The following is a 16,048-nucleotide window of genomic DNA, read 5'->3' as shown; positions in this document are numbered from 1 at the left end:
TTTGCCAAATCATTCTCTGAAAAAGTTGTGGCAATTTGCAGTCATGGTGGCATAGAAGAGCAACATTTCCTTATGTCCTTGTCTTCCCCCATTCTCTGCCTTTTAATTCTAATTTCCTTTGCCCAGAAAAGCATCACACTTACATATGATTGAGTTGTTTTCTCCTTCTAGCATCTTGAGATGGAATACATTTTTGACCATGGGAAACGAGGCTGTCCTTTATGGCTCTCTGCAGGAAAACAGATGTGCTTAGAAGTTGGGACTTCTGAACTGCAGTTTTGGTTTTGCCACTAAACTTATTTAAGTAGTAGCTGCTGTTATGATCATGTGCAAAAGTTTAGAGGAGCAAAAACAGCAATGATGAAATTCAAATATCTATGGCATTTCTAAACCCACTCCCAGGGCTTTTCAATGTAGCATGCTTATGTGCTTTATTGAGTTATAATCTGTGTTGTGTTTGGCTCTTTCCTACTTTCCATGATATGCTCAAGTCCTGCATTGGCTGCCAGGCTCGTCAGTGGATGCTACTGTGTTCAGGACGTGAGTTGTTTCTTCCTCTCTGGCTGCTTTGGGTTTTGGTAGTCATCTTTTTTGGTTAATCTAGCTGTCTCCATGTCTGTATTTCATTGAGGATGCATCACCGTCATCACTGTAATTTATCTTTCTGTTGGTTTCCTTGCAGAGTGTGTTTTCAAAATAAGATTACCAAGATTGAATGTTTGTACCCCCTGACTTAATCAATCTATACTATGGCTCTGTTGTTAGCAGATAGCAATAGAATAGTTGCTTTCTCTCTTTTGCTTTTAGTTTTCCACACTGCACGGCTAAATAATATCTATGCAACTCTTAACGTAGAGATGCTAATAAAAGTAAACAGACATCCAAAAGTTGCTTTGAGGACAACTTCAAGCACTAGGACGTCACCAGAGCATCCAACCGCAAATGGGTAGATCTGGCTTTTGTGGTCTACGGTGTGCAGTTATTACTGGGGTGTAGCACAGTTCACTAATATGGGAATGATGTGTCTGTGTGATAAAGTAGATGGTGAATTAAAAAAAAAAAAATCCCGTGACTATCTGGTATGGCCATGAGCCATCCTAGGAGGATTGTGCCTCCTTTTATGGGTGTGCAGATTATCATCAGAGAGCTCAGTTAACTTGCTCCAGAGCCACAGTCAATGGCAGAACGTGACTGCAAGCAGAGTTTGCCTTTGGCTCTTCATCCCATGCTCATTCTACTCTGCCACGATAACTGCCCACAGTTAGGTAGAGGACCTGCAGCTGAAGGTTTTGTGCGTGAGAGCACTTCAAAAAGTTCATGGAAAATGTGTTCTAAAAAGCTATGCGTGGATTTCAAACATTTTTGCACCAAAATTAACTTTTTTTTTTCATTTACTTTGAAAGGCAGAATGACAGAGACAGACAGACTGACAAACCACACACATAGATGTTTCATCTGATGGTTCACTCCCCAAATACCCACAATAAGTCAGGAGCCTAGAACCACATCTGTGTCTCCCACATGGGTGGTAGGGGCCCAAGCACTTGAGCCATCTTCTGCTGCCTCCCAGGATGCATTAGCAGGAAACTAGGTTGGAAAAGCAGACTAGCCAGAACTCAAACCAGACATTCTGGTTTGGGATACAGGTATTCCAAGCAGTGGTTTAACCCACGGCGCCACAATGCCCACCCCCTAAACTTAGCTTTTGATTCCATTTTCCTCAGATTTTTTGAAGCACCCTTGTAGTGTGTAGGTACCAAACTTATTGCCTTTGCAAAAACTGGCAAAAGGTAGAGAATGTTAACTCATCTCCAACTTTTCGTTCCAACAGATAATGAGCCAACCCAGGTCTCGGCACCTAAGAAGAGTGTGTTGCCAACTCAAGCCACAGAACCCAGTCGGGCAGTGGATCCAAAGCAGGGGCCCCAAGAACTTCAGGACAAGAAAATCCAGGTGCTTGAGGAGAAGGTCCTGCGACTCACGAGGACAGTCCTTGACCTTCAGTCCTCCATCGCCGGAACAGGTGAAAACCTCAAACATGCCGTTCAGGATGACGCCAGGAAAACACTGCAGCCCCTGGCTGTGCCCGACCGTGACATTGCTGGGGATACTGCAACAGCCCAATTTCCCGGTGTCCCCAGTAGCAAGGACTCGGGCATGAAGGACATCAAGTCTGAACTGGCCGAAGTCAAAGACACTCTGAAGACCAAGAGTGACAAACTGGAAGAGCTGGACGGGAAAGTGAAGGGCTACGAGGGGCAACTCAAGCAGCTCCAAGAGGCTGCCCAGGGCCCCACGTTGACCATGACCACCAACGAACTCTACCAAGCCTACGTGGACAGTAAGATCGACGCCCTGAGGGAGGAACTGATGGAGGGAATGGACAGGAAGTTGGCTGACCTGAAGAACTCGTGTGAGTACAAGCTGGTTGGCCTCCAGCAGCAGTGCGATGACTATGGGAGCAGCTACCTGGGAGTGATAGAGCTGATAAGCGAGAAGGAAGCAAGCCTGAAGAAAGAAATAAATGACCTTCGAGGCCAGTTCCAGGGTCCTTCAGCACAGCCAAACTGCTGTGACGGTGAAAAGAATGGTGACTTTGGTCAGCAGATTAAGACGTTAGACCAGAAAATCGAGAGAGTTGCTGAAGCCACCCGAATGCTGAATGGACGGATGGACAATGAGTTTGACCGTCTCGCAGTCCCGGAACCAGATGTGGACTTCGATGCACGGTGGAATGAGCTAGACGCACGGATCAATGTGACAGAGAGGAATGCTGAAGAGCACTGCTTTTACATTGAAGAGACCCTTCGGGGGGCCATTAACGGAGAGGTAGATGACTTGAAACAACTTCTTGATCAGAAAATACACTCTCTGGAAGACCGTCTGGGGAGCGTTCTCCTCCAGGTGGCCAACACCAGTGATGGAGAGTTCATTCCCTCGGGGTCAGCGCTGCCGGGGGTGTCGGGACCAGGGAATGAGCAGGTCCTGGTGGAGCTAAACCACCTAAAGGACAAAGTTCAAGTGGTCGAGGACATCTGCCTGCAGAATTTCCAGAGAGAGCCTCACGAGATAGAAGACACTTTGCCAAATGGAGATGACCTCACGGTGGGGGCGAGCTGGAGCCTTTTGAAATCTCTAAACGACACGATGCACAGGAAATTTCAAGAAACCGAACGCAGCATCCAGAAACTTCAAGAGGATTTCCATTTTCTTTATTCTCAGCTAAACCAAACAGGAAATGACGTAACTCACCTTCGGGACGAAATGAGCGATTGTAGAGCAGGTAACAATGCCGCAGCCGGGGGGCTTACCAAGGTGGGCGAGGCGGCAGGGGCAGAGGAGGGCGCCCTCCCGTCCCCCGAGGACTCCGTGGCTCCGTGCTGCGGCCCGCTGGAGGAGAGGTGGCAGAGGCTGCAGAGCCAGGTCTTCTCTGACTTGGACGTGTGCAAGGAGAGCACGCAGAGCGTCCAGAGGGAGGTGTCCGTGGTCGAGGGCCGGGTGTCTCACATGGAGAAAACGTGCAGCAAACTGGACTCCATCTCGGGGAGTCTTCAGAGGATCAAGGAGGGGCTCAACAAGCATGTCAGCGGCCTGTGGAGCTGTGTCCGGCAGATGAACGGGACGCTCAGGTCGCACTCCAGAGACATTTCCGGCCTGAAGAATTCAGTCCAGCAGTTCTACAGCCACGTTTTCCAGATTTCTACCGACTTGCAAGACCTGATCAAATTTCAGCCATCAGCAAGTAAGTCAAACTTGCCCATCCTCCTTGTTGTGTTAATTGGCAATGTGCATTGTACTAGATCTTGGACACTTGGTGGAGTGAACCACGGTGTGGCTCGGAGGTGGGTGGTAGCCTGAGAACGGTGCTGAGTAGTGATGAGTGCCAACGTCAGGAGTATGTGTTTAGAAACCCTGGGAATAATGTGACATGGCTGCAGGGTTCAAGTACTTGATCTGTGCATTGTACAAAAGTATCAGCCCATGACAAATTGAAAATAGACAGGGGAACTTGGATCTTCACCAGAGACAGATGGCAGAATATTGAGCTATATTACTATGTGGGGAGCTAAGAGCTGGGGTCAGGGGTTTGGCATGACAACCTGGGGGGTAGGTGTGACTCTGTTCTACCTGGGCAGTCTCCTCTATGCTGATTTGTTTGCCTTCGAACAGGCATCGTCTTTCCTGTGTTTGTGTCCTTAGAATCTTTGTCGTCATCACCTTTGGGCCACCTCCCAGTCCCTAAAATCTAGGGCTTAGATTAAGGGGCAGGGAAATTTTTTTTTTCTGCCAAGGGCCACTTGGATATTTACAGCATCACTCATGGGCCATACAAAATTAAATTATCAATGTCAAAATTAGCCTGCTATAGATTTGTTAAAATTTGAGGCCCACCTGCAGCTGGTTTGTCAGGGCCAGATCAAATGATTTCCCAGGCCTTATGCAGCCTGCGGGCGGGACAGTTCCTCACCCCTAGAAGGCACACAGCAACCTGTCACATTCATTTCCAAAGACACAGATGGGATCCTGGACAAAAGCAGATTCAGGGCACAAACTGGTTGTAGCCCCGTAGCAATCCAGGAAGGTCATCCACAGCACTGAGAGCAGCGCGTTGCTCTTGCTCAAATGTTTGTTGACTGAATGAATGAACGAATGGTGTCTTAACAGTTTTGAACAACATATGCAATCAAGTTCATTTCTTTGCTGCTTTGGGGGACTCAGCATTTAGTCCCTGAAAGTGAGAGCTGCTCTTGGACCAGGATTCTTATTTCAGTCGCCAGCCTCAATCAGGAGCCCAGGGGTGGAGGGGGATGGCAGGGTCCTCCTGTGTATCAGCACGGGCTTGGTCCCCTCAGGAGCATAGCTTTCAGCCCACAACAACCTCACAGGGAAAGGCACACTCTTTTCCGAAGTCACACAGCTGCTAAGCAGTGACATCAGGATCAGAACCCAGGCTGGGCTGCTCCCAAGAATGGCTGCCTCCAAGAACACGCCCCTGTGACTGGCAGAGCTGGGCACACACTTCCTTTGCCTGTGGGGACTTGCGGAGGGCCACCTCTGTGCCCAGGAGGAGCCTGTTTCCTCCTTGACCTGTGCTCTGTGGGCCATCACCTCTCCCACCTTGCTCAGCTCCTGTGATGCAGGCCCTGGCACGCAGAGCTGAGATTGCACAGGCTTCCTGAGCCTGTTGGGGGGTTATGATGTGGACCCAGCTGAGACCTAAAACCTGGGGAGGGGACGGCTGGAGCCCAGGAGGCGGACAAGGCCGGGCCTGGCTGGGGAGGGCTCAGGTGGCACAGGAAGGGTCTGGGGTAGTGCGGTAGGAATGCTCTGACGTTGTCCCCAGAGCTTGGTGCTTATTTTGTTGATAAGAGGCCCTGGGGAGCTGAGCAGGGCCAGGATTCCGGCCCCCAGCCCTGTGGAGCCCACTGCGCTGCACTACACCTCCCCGTCCCTCCCCCACCCACTCAGCTCCTGTATCTCTGGAATGTGGAGTGCAGGTCACAAGGGCGTGTGTGCGTTCATGGAATGATTTTCCCCAGTGGTGACAGTGCTGTCTGGGCTGTGCTTTATGACAATGGAGCGAGCCAGACACTTCAAGTCAGCTTGCAGTGCCCAGCAACGTGGGAAGCCGCGTGCACTGGTTCACGAGTGGGAAGCTGCGTGCACTGGTTCACGAGTGTCTGCAGCAGGAGCTGGAGGTGATGCCTGGGTGCAGAATGTGGTTCCCCCCACGTGGTGCTTTTGGGATAAACTCAGGGCTGTGAGTGTGTTCTTTAAAGATTTATTACTATTAATTTTTTTAAAGATTAATCTATTTCAAAGGCAGAGATACAGTTGATAAGGAGACAGAGAGATTCCATTTGCTAGTTCACTCCCTAAATGGCTACAACAGCCAGGGCTGGGCCAGGCTGGAACCAGGAGCTTCCTCTGGGTCTCCCACATGGTTGCAGGGGCCCAAGTACCTGGGCCATCTTCTGCTGCTTTCCCAGACCATAAGCAGGGAACTGGATCGGAAGTGGAGCACCCGGGACACAAACTGGCGCCCACAGGGGATGCCGGCATCATAGGCAGCAACTTTATCTGCTACACCACATTAGCTCTGGGTTGTGAGTGTTGACTGTGTGGGCTTTTGATGATATCGGTGACTTCAAAGAACCACAAATCAGCAAGCAGAGTCTCATTGGCCTCACACAGTGCCCAGGTCTCAAAGATCTGGGGCCCCAGGGTATCAGCGCTCTGTAGGCCAATCTGGACCTAAGGTCTCCAAGAAAGGCACACATGCAGAGTGCCAACAGAATATTTGTTGTTTTTAAAAAATATTTATTTGTTTATTTGAAAGAGTTATACAGAAAGAAGAGAGGCAGAGAGAGAGAGTGGTCTTCCATCTGCTGGTTCACTCCCCAATTGGCCTCAATGGCCAGAGCTGCACTGATCTGAAGCCAGGAGCTTCTTCCAGGTCTCCCACATGGGTGAAGGGGCCCAAGGACTTGGACCATCTTCTGCTGCTCTCCTAGGCCAGAACAGAGAGCTGGGTGGGAAGTGGAGCAGCCAGGAATTAAACCAGTGTTGCTATGGGATGCCAGCACTACAGGCACTACTGCTATGCCACAGTAATGGTCCCAGAATATTTATTGAGCACCGACTGTGTGCAAGGCTCTATGGGGGATAGAGATGAGAAGGCATGATTCATGCTAAAAGTGCTTTTTTTTTTTTAAAGATTTATTTATATGAAAGGCAGAGTTACAGAGAAAGAGAGAGAAATCTTTCATCTGTTGGTTCACTTCCCAAATGGCCACAATGGCTGGAGCTGGGCCAGGCCAAAACCAGGAGCCAGGAGCTTCTTCTGGGTCTCCCATGTGCGTGAAGGGGCCCAAGCTCTTAAGCTGTCTTCCACTGCTTTCCCAGGTGCATCATCAGGGAGCTGGACTGAAAGCGGAACAACCGGGAATTGAACCGGCGCCCATATGGGATGCTGGCTGCACCATAGCACTACCCCCTCCCCCCAAAGCGTTTTCAATCACATTGGGAAGAGAAGCATGAGTCCAGAGAGAGTGGGAGGGTTTGTACAGCTAGAGCTTTATTCTCCCGGTTTATAAGATCTCACCAAGTCCTGTTATGTTAGGTCACGGCCATGTGTGACGAACTAACAGTTTGCTCTGGAAAGAAACAGCCAAAGAGGCCGGCGCCGTGGCTCAACAGGCTAATCCTCCGCCTTGCGGCGCCGGCACACCAGGTTCTAGTCCCGGTCGGGGCACCGATCCTGTCCCGGTTGCCCCTCTTCCAGGCCAGCTCTCTGCTGTGGCTAGGGAGTGCAGTGGAGGATGGCCCAAGTCCTTGGGTCCTGCACCCCATGGGAGACCAGGAGAAGCACCTGGCTCCTGCCATCAGAACAGCGCGGTGCGCCGGCCGCAGCGCGCTAGCGCGGCGGCCATTGGAGGGTGAACCAACGGCAAAAGGAAGACCTTTCTCTCTGTCTCTCTCTCTCACTGTCCACTCTGCCTGTCAAAAAAAAAAAAAAGAAAAAGAAACAGCCAAAGAATTGGTCATGGGCATAGGGTGTGTCTACCAGCTGCAGCGGGCATGTGGAGAACTGTGGACGTCAGGGAGGGCTTCTCAGAGAAGGGAACCCCCCTGAACCGAGCCTTCTAGGATGAGTGGGTCTTTATTTTTAAATGTTTATTTTATTTATTTGAAAAGCAGAGTGACAGAGAAATCTCCCATCCATCGGTTCACTTTACAAATGGCTGCAATGGTTGTGGCTGGGCCAGGGTGAAACCAGGAGCCTGGAACTCCATCCAGTACTCGGACCATCTTCTATCATTTCCCAGGCACATTAGTAGGGAGCTGGATCGGAAGTGGAGCAGCTGGGACTCCAAGCAGTGCTCCGAGTATGTGGTACCATTATTTTTTTTATTTTTAATTTTTCTTGATAGGCAGAGTGGACAGTGAGAGAGAGAGACAGAGAGGAAGGTCTTCCTTTGCCATTGGTTCACCCTCCAATGGCCGCCGCGGCCGGCGCACCGCACTGACCCGAAGCCAGGAGCCAGGTGCTTCTCCTGGTCTCCCACGGGGTGCAGGGCCCAAGCACTTGGGCCATCCTCCACTGCCTTCCCTGGCCATAGCAGAGAGCTGGCCTGGAAGAGGGGCAACCAGGACAGAATCCGGTGCCCCGACCGGGACTAGAACCTGGTGTGCCGGCGCCGCATGCGGAGGATTAGCCTAGGGAGCCGTGGCACCGGCCCATGGTACCAGTGTTGCAGACGGTGGCTCTACCTGCTGCGTCAGAATGCTGGCCCCAAGTGGGTATCTGAGCACAGGTGAGAGGCCCGGGGGCAGAGGAGTGAGGCAAGATGGTGAGAGGAAGTTCCAGGAGGAGGTGTTACTGGAGCTAAGGGAGGAATGCCAGGATTCCGAAAGCGGGACAGGCGGGCGTAGCCGATGAGGACTTGGTGTGGGTGGGTCAGCTATTTCTTATTGTGTAACAGCCTGTCCCAAATCTTGGTGTCTTAAACCCGGAAGTGTCGTATTTTCCATTGTTCTGTGGGTCAGGACCGCCGGCAGGGCTCAGCCTGCTGGTGCATCCCCTGAGTGTGGCATCCCTCGGCTGCAGTGGGCTAGCAGTTGGCTGAGGGTCCAGAGAGACTCGGTCCCAGGTCTGGTGCCGCCACACGGCCACCTCCCTCTGTCCACGTGGCTAACATGGCTGCCGAGCAGCACGGCGGCCTGTTACGTGGTGCCTGGCCGGCTGGCTCCTGAAGGGATGGCGGCAGCTGCCGGGCCTCCTCAGGCTGGGCGCGGGGCTGCTGTGGAAGCCCGTGGGCCACGGCTGTTCTGTTGGTCCGATCAGGCCAGCCAGCGCGGGGCACACGGCTGGCCTGTGTAGGCAGGGCAGGGGTGCGAGGGTGGACATCTCGTCTACCCCGGCGAGCCCAGGCCCTGAGGTGGGCAAGGAGGACGTGGGTTTGGAGCAGACTGCTGGGCCAGCGACACGGACTCCAGCATCTCTACTCCCCGCAGGGCCCTCTCCGTAGATTCTGTTCTTTCTTCAGAAGCGGCCCCGAGGGAGGCCGCGTTACCCCGGGGGGCAGCCACTGGGGCGAAAGAGGGGCTTTGGCTGACGCGCATGTGCACTGAGGGTCCTTTGGTCCCCACCGTCAGCGCAGGCGTTCTTTCTCTGGGATTTTGAAGGGGTCCTTGAACTGGTGTGCAAATGTCTGCTGCTTTTTTTTGGTACTGAAAGCCCACAGCTTTTGTCTAGGACTCGGGGCTGCTTAACACCCACAAGGTGAGGAACCCACGGTGTTGTTCCATCGCTTTCTCCCCTTCAGCTCAGTCCGTCCACTCCCACCCATTCACTTGCGTCCTCATTCAATCCACAGATACCTCCCGAGCCGTGTCCCGGTGCTGGCGGGGCAGCCCTCGCGGGTCTTACCTGCAGAGGGCAGCACAGACAGTGTGCGGCCGTGCAAGTGAGGGACTGACCTTAGTTAGTGATTAACCTCGGTGGAGCCCACAGGCAGGAATCTGTTTGAGATGAGTGGTCAGGAAGCGCCTCTCCACGAGAGGGCCGTTCCGCAGAGATGTGAATGAGGGGAGGGAACAAGTCCTGCAGAGAGATCTGTGTGGGGAAAACGGGCGTGCAATGGGAACAGCATGTTCAAAGGCCCTGGGGCAGGAATGTGTTTCCGCCCCCTGAAAAACTCAGGATGCCATGTTGGCCAGCTATAAGAGCAAGGCAGTGAGTCACAGGCGATGAGATCAGTGAGAGGGTAGGGTCGGACCCTGCGGGATTTTCTAGGCTGTGATAAAGTGTTTGGATTTTAAGTTCCCAGGGAAACTCTGAGGGATTTTGAGTCAGACGGTATCGTTTCCCAGGTTTGAAACCCCAGCTGTCTATGCTAGCTCTCTGTCTCTCTGTGTGTAGGCAAATTAAATATGACCCTAATAGCTCACTTCCCTCAGCTGTTAAATGGCAGTGTGGATCATGATGATGGCGCCTAGCTCAAAAAGTTTGGGCATTAATACTCATAAGTAGTGGGCATTAAATAGGCACTCACTGTGGGGTTACTCCTCTTCTCAAACTTCTGGGCCCTGTGATGGACACTCGATCTGCTCCTGGCTGCACTTTTCTTTCTTTTCTCTATCCCTCTTTTTTAAAATATTTATTTATTTGAGAGGTAGAGTTACAATGAGAGGGAGAGACAGAGAGAAAGATCTTCCATCTGCTGGTTTATTCCCCAAATGGCTGCAACTGCTGAAGCCAGGAGCTTCTCCCACGTGGGTGCAGGGGCCCAAGCACTTGGGCCATGGCTTTCCCAGGCTATAGCAGAGAGCCAGATCGGAAGTGGAGCAGCTGGGACTCAAACTGGCGCCCATATGGGATGCTGGCACTGCAGGCGGCTTTACCCACTGCGCCACAGCACCGGCCCTTGGCTGCACTTTTCCACCTCTCTTCCCTGCAAGTCTCCAGTCCTTCAGCCCCAGGGGATTGAGGGCTGTGGGAGTTGTGCTGGCTCCTGGCTGCTACAGATTATTTGTTTCTTTTTCCCTTTCTTCTTTTCTACATTAAGAACCAAGTCGAAAGTGTAAAAAGCCAGGAGAAATCTCTCCTCCCGGCACTCACGGTGTCACACTGACGCTGACCAGAGAGGCTGTGGCTCGGGGCTGGAGGGGAACCGAGGGCTGCCGGGCTCGGGACACGCCCAGCACTTTCACCAGCCTTCAGCCGGGCAGCGCCCCTTCCCCTTTTCCCAAGCCACCCAGTGTTACTTCCTCTTGAGGCGCTGGCCAAGGGCAGTGGCTGGCGGAGGCCCCCTTGGAGGGTGTGTCCTGCGGGTTGGACACCCGAGGCGGAGGTGGGATCCAGTCGAATCTCCACACCCTGTGGCCAGGGTAGCCTCGCTTCCTTTTCCTGCTGTTCGTCATTTCTGCTCCTGTCTCAGTGCAGGTTTTCGTAGTCCTTGGATTCTGTTCATCGTGGCGTCTCTTTGTGGAGTGATACAGATTTAAGAGTCCTGTTTTTATCAAGAATGGTGAAGCACGGACTGGTCCAGTTATTGTAGCATGAAGTCTAGCCAGGGCCGGTGGCCTGCCGCCAATATGGCGACCCCTGTGGCCTTGGCTTGAAATCAGCGGAGTTTGGGTCCAAGAGAGCAGGAGGGACTTGTCGGAGTTTTATGAGTACATAAAAGCTAACTAAACTGCGCACACTCAGGTCATACTGAGCCCTGCCAACTGGCACCCTCGCCCTGTGGGACGTGGAAGGGGCAGCTGTGTTTCCGTCTTCACCTTGAGTTTGAAGCTGCGGTGGGGTAGAGCTGTGCCTTCCCCGTAGCCACGGCCATCAGCTCCAGCTCCGTGGGCTCTCTATGCACACAAGGGCTGCTGTGCTCACTCGGGAGACTCCTGCTTAGCTCATTTGTAATTCATCAGTCTCCCCACCCAGCTCTGGTCCTGGAAGGTGGAGAAAGGCCACCTCAGAGGCTGCAGGGTACAACCACCCAGGGCTGGGCTCAGAAACACGGGGGCGAGCAGGCCTATGGACTTTTTTTTTAAGATTTATTTATTTATTTGAAAGTCAGAGTTACACAGAGAGGAGAGACAGAGAGAGAGGTTTTCCATCCATTGGTTCACTCCCCAAACAGCCACAACAGCTGGAGCTGCACCAATCCGAAGCCAGGAGCCAGGAGCTTCTGGGTCCTCCACGCAGGTGCAGGGGCCCAAGGACTTGGGCCATCTTCCACTGCTTTCCCAGGCCATAGCAGAGAGCTGGATCAGAAGAAGAGCAGCTAGGACTTGAGCTGGTGCCCATATGGGATGCCGGCATTGTATGCGGAGGCTCTACCTGCTATGCTGCAGCACCAGACCCCCGTGGAGTTATTTGAAAGACAGAAGGAGAGAGAGAGAGAGAGGAGAGAGAGAGAGGATCTTCCATTTGTTGGTTCACTCCCCTAAAGGGAGTACAGCTTGTTGTTTGCAGCAGGAAGCGTTTGCCGAGGGCTTGGTTAAAGCTCTGAGCAAGGAGCTTCCTCCAGATCTCCCATGTCGGGGCAGGGGTCCAAACACTTGGGCCATCTTCTGCTGCTTTCCCAGGTGCCTTAGCAGGGAGCTGGGTTGGAAATGGAGCAGCCGAATTTAAACCAATGCCCATATGGGATGCTGGTGTCACAGGTGGTGGCTTAACCTACTACACCACAGCTCCAAGTGCCAAGAGGCCGTGTGTGTGTGTGTGTGTGTGTGCGTGCATGTGCGTGTGAGAGGTGGAAGTGCCCATTTGCCCATTCTGCTGGGTCCCACTCACTGAATGTCTCTGCTGTTATCTTACCCGTATACACTTTGGAACCAGCTTATGAATTTGTACTAAAAATCCAAGTGATGCTGGTGCTCAGATAGGGGAGACCTCCCCCTCCCAGTCCCCACCAGCTGCTATGAGACAAAGGATGGTAAATGCCTGCCTGCTTCAGATGTCCTGCCCTGGATGACAACACCCGTGAGCTAACCTGTGTTTCTATTTCCATGTTCTCCAGTTTTCCAGTGCAGAAATTTAGGGGTTCCTCTCTTTAGCCCTGTCATACGGGGCTTTGCCATGGTCACGCCTGGACTCTCCCTTTGTGGGCTCGCCAGTGCCGTGTGCGCTCTCGCAAGGAAGCGGCACGGTGCTCCTACTGTGATGCAACCAGCACAGCTCTCTTCTACAGGCTCGAAGCCCTTCTTCTCATCTGACCAAAGCCAAAACCAGTGTCGTCATCATCTTCATGACTTTTTTTCCAAAACAAGCATTTAGGTGGTCAGTTGCTCAGCATAGAACAATTGCCACTACAGGCATGCTTCTCCTTCCTGTGTTGTCAAGAGAACAATTTGGATTTTCTGTCACATCTTCCACCTCTCCTCCCCCACCCCGTCCTTCCTCTCCCCAGCATTCTTTTGCACACTTGCCCATCAGGCCCACCTGTAGGGCACCTGTGGCCAGGGCCAGCCCCCTGTCCTGCTCTCACACCACCTCATCTCCCTTCAGGGTAGACCAGGAGCTGCTTCTGCAGAGAAGCCCCTGTGTTGGCTCGCTCCAAGCCAGGCAGTCCGCTAGCCACGGTTTCCCTGGGTCGTGTCGCACACCTCAGTCAGTCCTAGTACGTGGTTTCCCCAGAGCATAGTGGGGCCGTCTCCTGGGGAAACAGTTTGTGTCCACCCCTTCGTGTCCAGCGGCCAGCCAGGACTCCCACCTGGCGCTCGCACAGCATCGCAGGCTGTGATGGCACACTGGCAGCCCCCACCCTCAAGTCTTGACCAGTGTCTTAAAGGCACTAGTCTTCAGGGTTGGCCAGCATTTGCTCATCCTTTGGAAGCCAGGAGGGTCGGACTTTACCTGGACCAGGCTTGCCATGGATCCCATGTGTGCCTTACCATCCGCAGGTGCACCTGCACCCATCACTTCTGTTGGTTACAGGAGGGCACTGCAGGGCTGGCCCATCACCGGGACATGTTGATAACGCGGGAGGTATCAGTGGCTTTTCCACAGCTGGGCTCATGCACAGACCCTAACGGCAGAGCACAGCCTGGTGACGAGACCACGCCTGGTAGCCAGGGGCAGGGCTATGCCTCTCATGGCTCCTCCCATGAGCCCAGCCCCAGGACTCTTGATGGAAGCAGGTTCTCTTTGGTGGCAGTAGCCAGACAGCCCCAGACTCACATGAATGGAGCCCTCGCTAGGGCGCTAGTTCAGCTGCAAGGCGCCACGTTCTTCCCACATCAGCCTCTGGGATTCTTGAGGGCTTGCTGGAGAAAGCCTTTGTTTCGGTCAACTTGAAAGTGGCTTCTACCAAGAGTGTTCTTTAGTACCTAGGTGTCACCGTGACCCTGCCCATGGAGCTGCAGTGGCCTGGGGCCTCCTGCTGGAGCCAGGCCCATCTGGCCCTCACCACACCTCAGGCGTTCAAGCCCTGGGGAGCAGCCCTTGGCTCTCCCAAGGAATTCAATTCAAATGGCTGCTCTCGGAATGAGAAACATATGCTCAGTTCAGAAAGCAGCCCTGGGCCCTCGTTCCAGAAACAGCTGGGCTGTCCAGTCTTTGCTGTGACTTGGTGATAAATGTTTGCCTTGAAACATCTCATGGCGCTGTGGGCAGAGCCCCAGCTGGGAGAGGCCAGGGCTGGGGACAGCCCCCTCCATGTCCAGAGTAGCCTTTTCCTGCCCCTCTTTGCTGGGATGGGCTGGTTCAGTGCCTTCGGCACTCCTCAGCCCTCGTGCTGGGGATCCTTGGGGGACTGACTGCGGACAGCCCGCCCAGGCAGTAGCCCAGTTCATTCTCTTGCCTGCCTCCCACTTGGTGTGACAAGCTGGGCATTGAGAGGGTGACAGAGAGCGCTCGTGGTCCTGTGTGCACCTGACTGCTCTGATGGGACCCCAGGATGGCAATTGTCAAGATGAGGATGTCCGGCTTAATGGCTAGCAGGAGTTAGGGCGTGGCCCACAGTACCTGTCATACTTTCAGCCTCCTGTCGTTCATCAAATGCTGAAGTTGCTCAAGGTCATATTCCATATCCTGAGCCAAGTCCTGGGGATGAGAGACAATTAGCACGCTGGTGTTTTGGTGCGGCCAGTTAAGCCACAGCTTGCGATGCCGGCATCCCGTATCCAAGTGCTGGTTTGAGTCCCAGCTGTGCCACTTTTGATCCAGTTCCCTGCTAATGTGTGTAGGAAAGCGCTGGAAGATGGTCCAAGTGCTTGGGGCCCCGGCAACCACGTGGGAGACCAGGAGGGAGTTTCTGGCTTCAGCTTGGCCTGGCCCTGACTACTGCAGCTCTTGTGGGAATTAACCATTGATGGAAGATTCTCATTCCCTCTCTCTGTCAATCTTTCAGATAGATATATCTAAAAAAAAAAAAAAAAAAAAGATGCCGTCCTCAAGAACTTATCTGTTCCTAGAGGAATGATTCCAAATCAAAAGAGCCCCAGAGGCCCAGGTTGCTTCCTGGTTCAGCGACAAGGTTGCTCCTGCCTTGCTGGGCAGATCCTAAAGGGCTTCATGGAGGGGGTGGTAAATGAGATAGGACTTCAAGGATGGGTCCTGTTTCCCTTAGCAAGGCTGCACTCAGGGGAGAGCTGGGCAGGAGTGAGGAGATGGGGGCAGAATGTTAGAGCAGAGTGTGTCTTGGAGGAAGGCCATGTGTGGGGGAAGGCAGTGGCAAGAAAGGAGGGTGAAGACAGGCATGGTGGCACAGCGTTGTAAGCCACCATTTGTGACAGCAGCACCCCACATGGGTGCCAGTTCAAGTCCCGGCTACACCACTTCCAGTGCAGTTTCCTGCTAACGTGTCTTGGAGGTCGTGGATGAAGGCTCAAGTACTTGGATTCCTGCTACTTATGTGGGAGACTGAGTTGGAATTCCTGGCTCCTGGTCTATGCCTGGCTGTTGTGAACATTTGGAGAGTGACCCAGTGTTTGGAAGACCAACCTTTCTCTGTCACTCTGCTTTTCAAATAAGTAAATCTTTTTAAAAAAAGAAGGGGAAAGAAAAGGACAAGGAAGAGTCAGACATGCTTTACTTGAAGGGCAATGGGTAGAAACAGGCCCTGTGAGTGGCTACTACAATTAGATGTTGTGAAAATATAATAGCAGGGAGAAGCGTGCAGTGAAAGCCAGCTCTGTAGCCTGCATCATTCTGTCCGCAGAGCAGTCGCACGCAGGCGTGCCCCTTTGTCCTGATACACACCTCTGTGATTCTAAGCTGATGGATCAGCTTTGCCCACTGCTCCAGCACCCAGCGTATTTCCATTGCCATGGACCAATGCCCGCTGTTTGTGTTCGCGTGGGCTAACTTGCCTCCCGTGGCGATGGTGCTTTGCTGTCTGCTTCTCTCCGAGTCATAGCAGCGGTACATCATTGGCTCACGTTTTGTGCATCTATTCGGATTCTCCCTACTTTCCAGCAGCCCCTCAACACACCTTCTATACCAGAAAAAGTGCCAGTCATTTCTCAGTTCCATTTTTTTTTCTAAATTGGGGACTTTCTTCCTGGAATTCTCATTCTTCCTGATGCAGTCCGGACTGGC

General features: G+C 52.9%; 1 protein-coding gene across 1 annotated transcript in view; it reads left to right on the top strand.

The window, feature by feature from the left end:
• The window catches only part of EMILIN2 (elastin microfibril interfacer 2), a 63,853-nt gene that overhangs the window by 35,057 nt on the left and 12,748 nt on the right, over positions 1-16,048 (top strand). The window contains exon 4 of the mRNA XM_062201418.1: positions 1,832-3,742. Within this exon, the coding sequence (XP_062057402.1) occupies positions 1,832-3,742 (1,911 nt within the window). The remainder of the gene's footprint in view (positions 1-1,831; positions 3,743-16,048) is intronic.

The sequence above is a fragment of the Lepus europaeus genome, chromosome 9, assembly GCF_033115175.1.
Source record: "Lepus europaeus isolate LE1 chromosome 9, mLepTim1.pri, whole genome shotgun sequence".
Lineage (NCBI taxonomy): Eukaryota > Metazoa > Chordata > Mammalia > Lagomorpha > Leporidae > Lepus > Lepus europaeus.
Note: the sequence above shows the minus strand (reverse complement) of the source record. Positions and strands in the feature narration are given on the sequence as shown.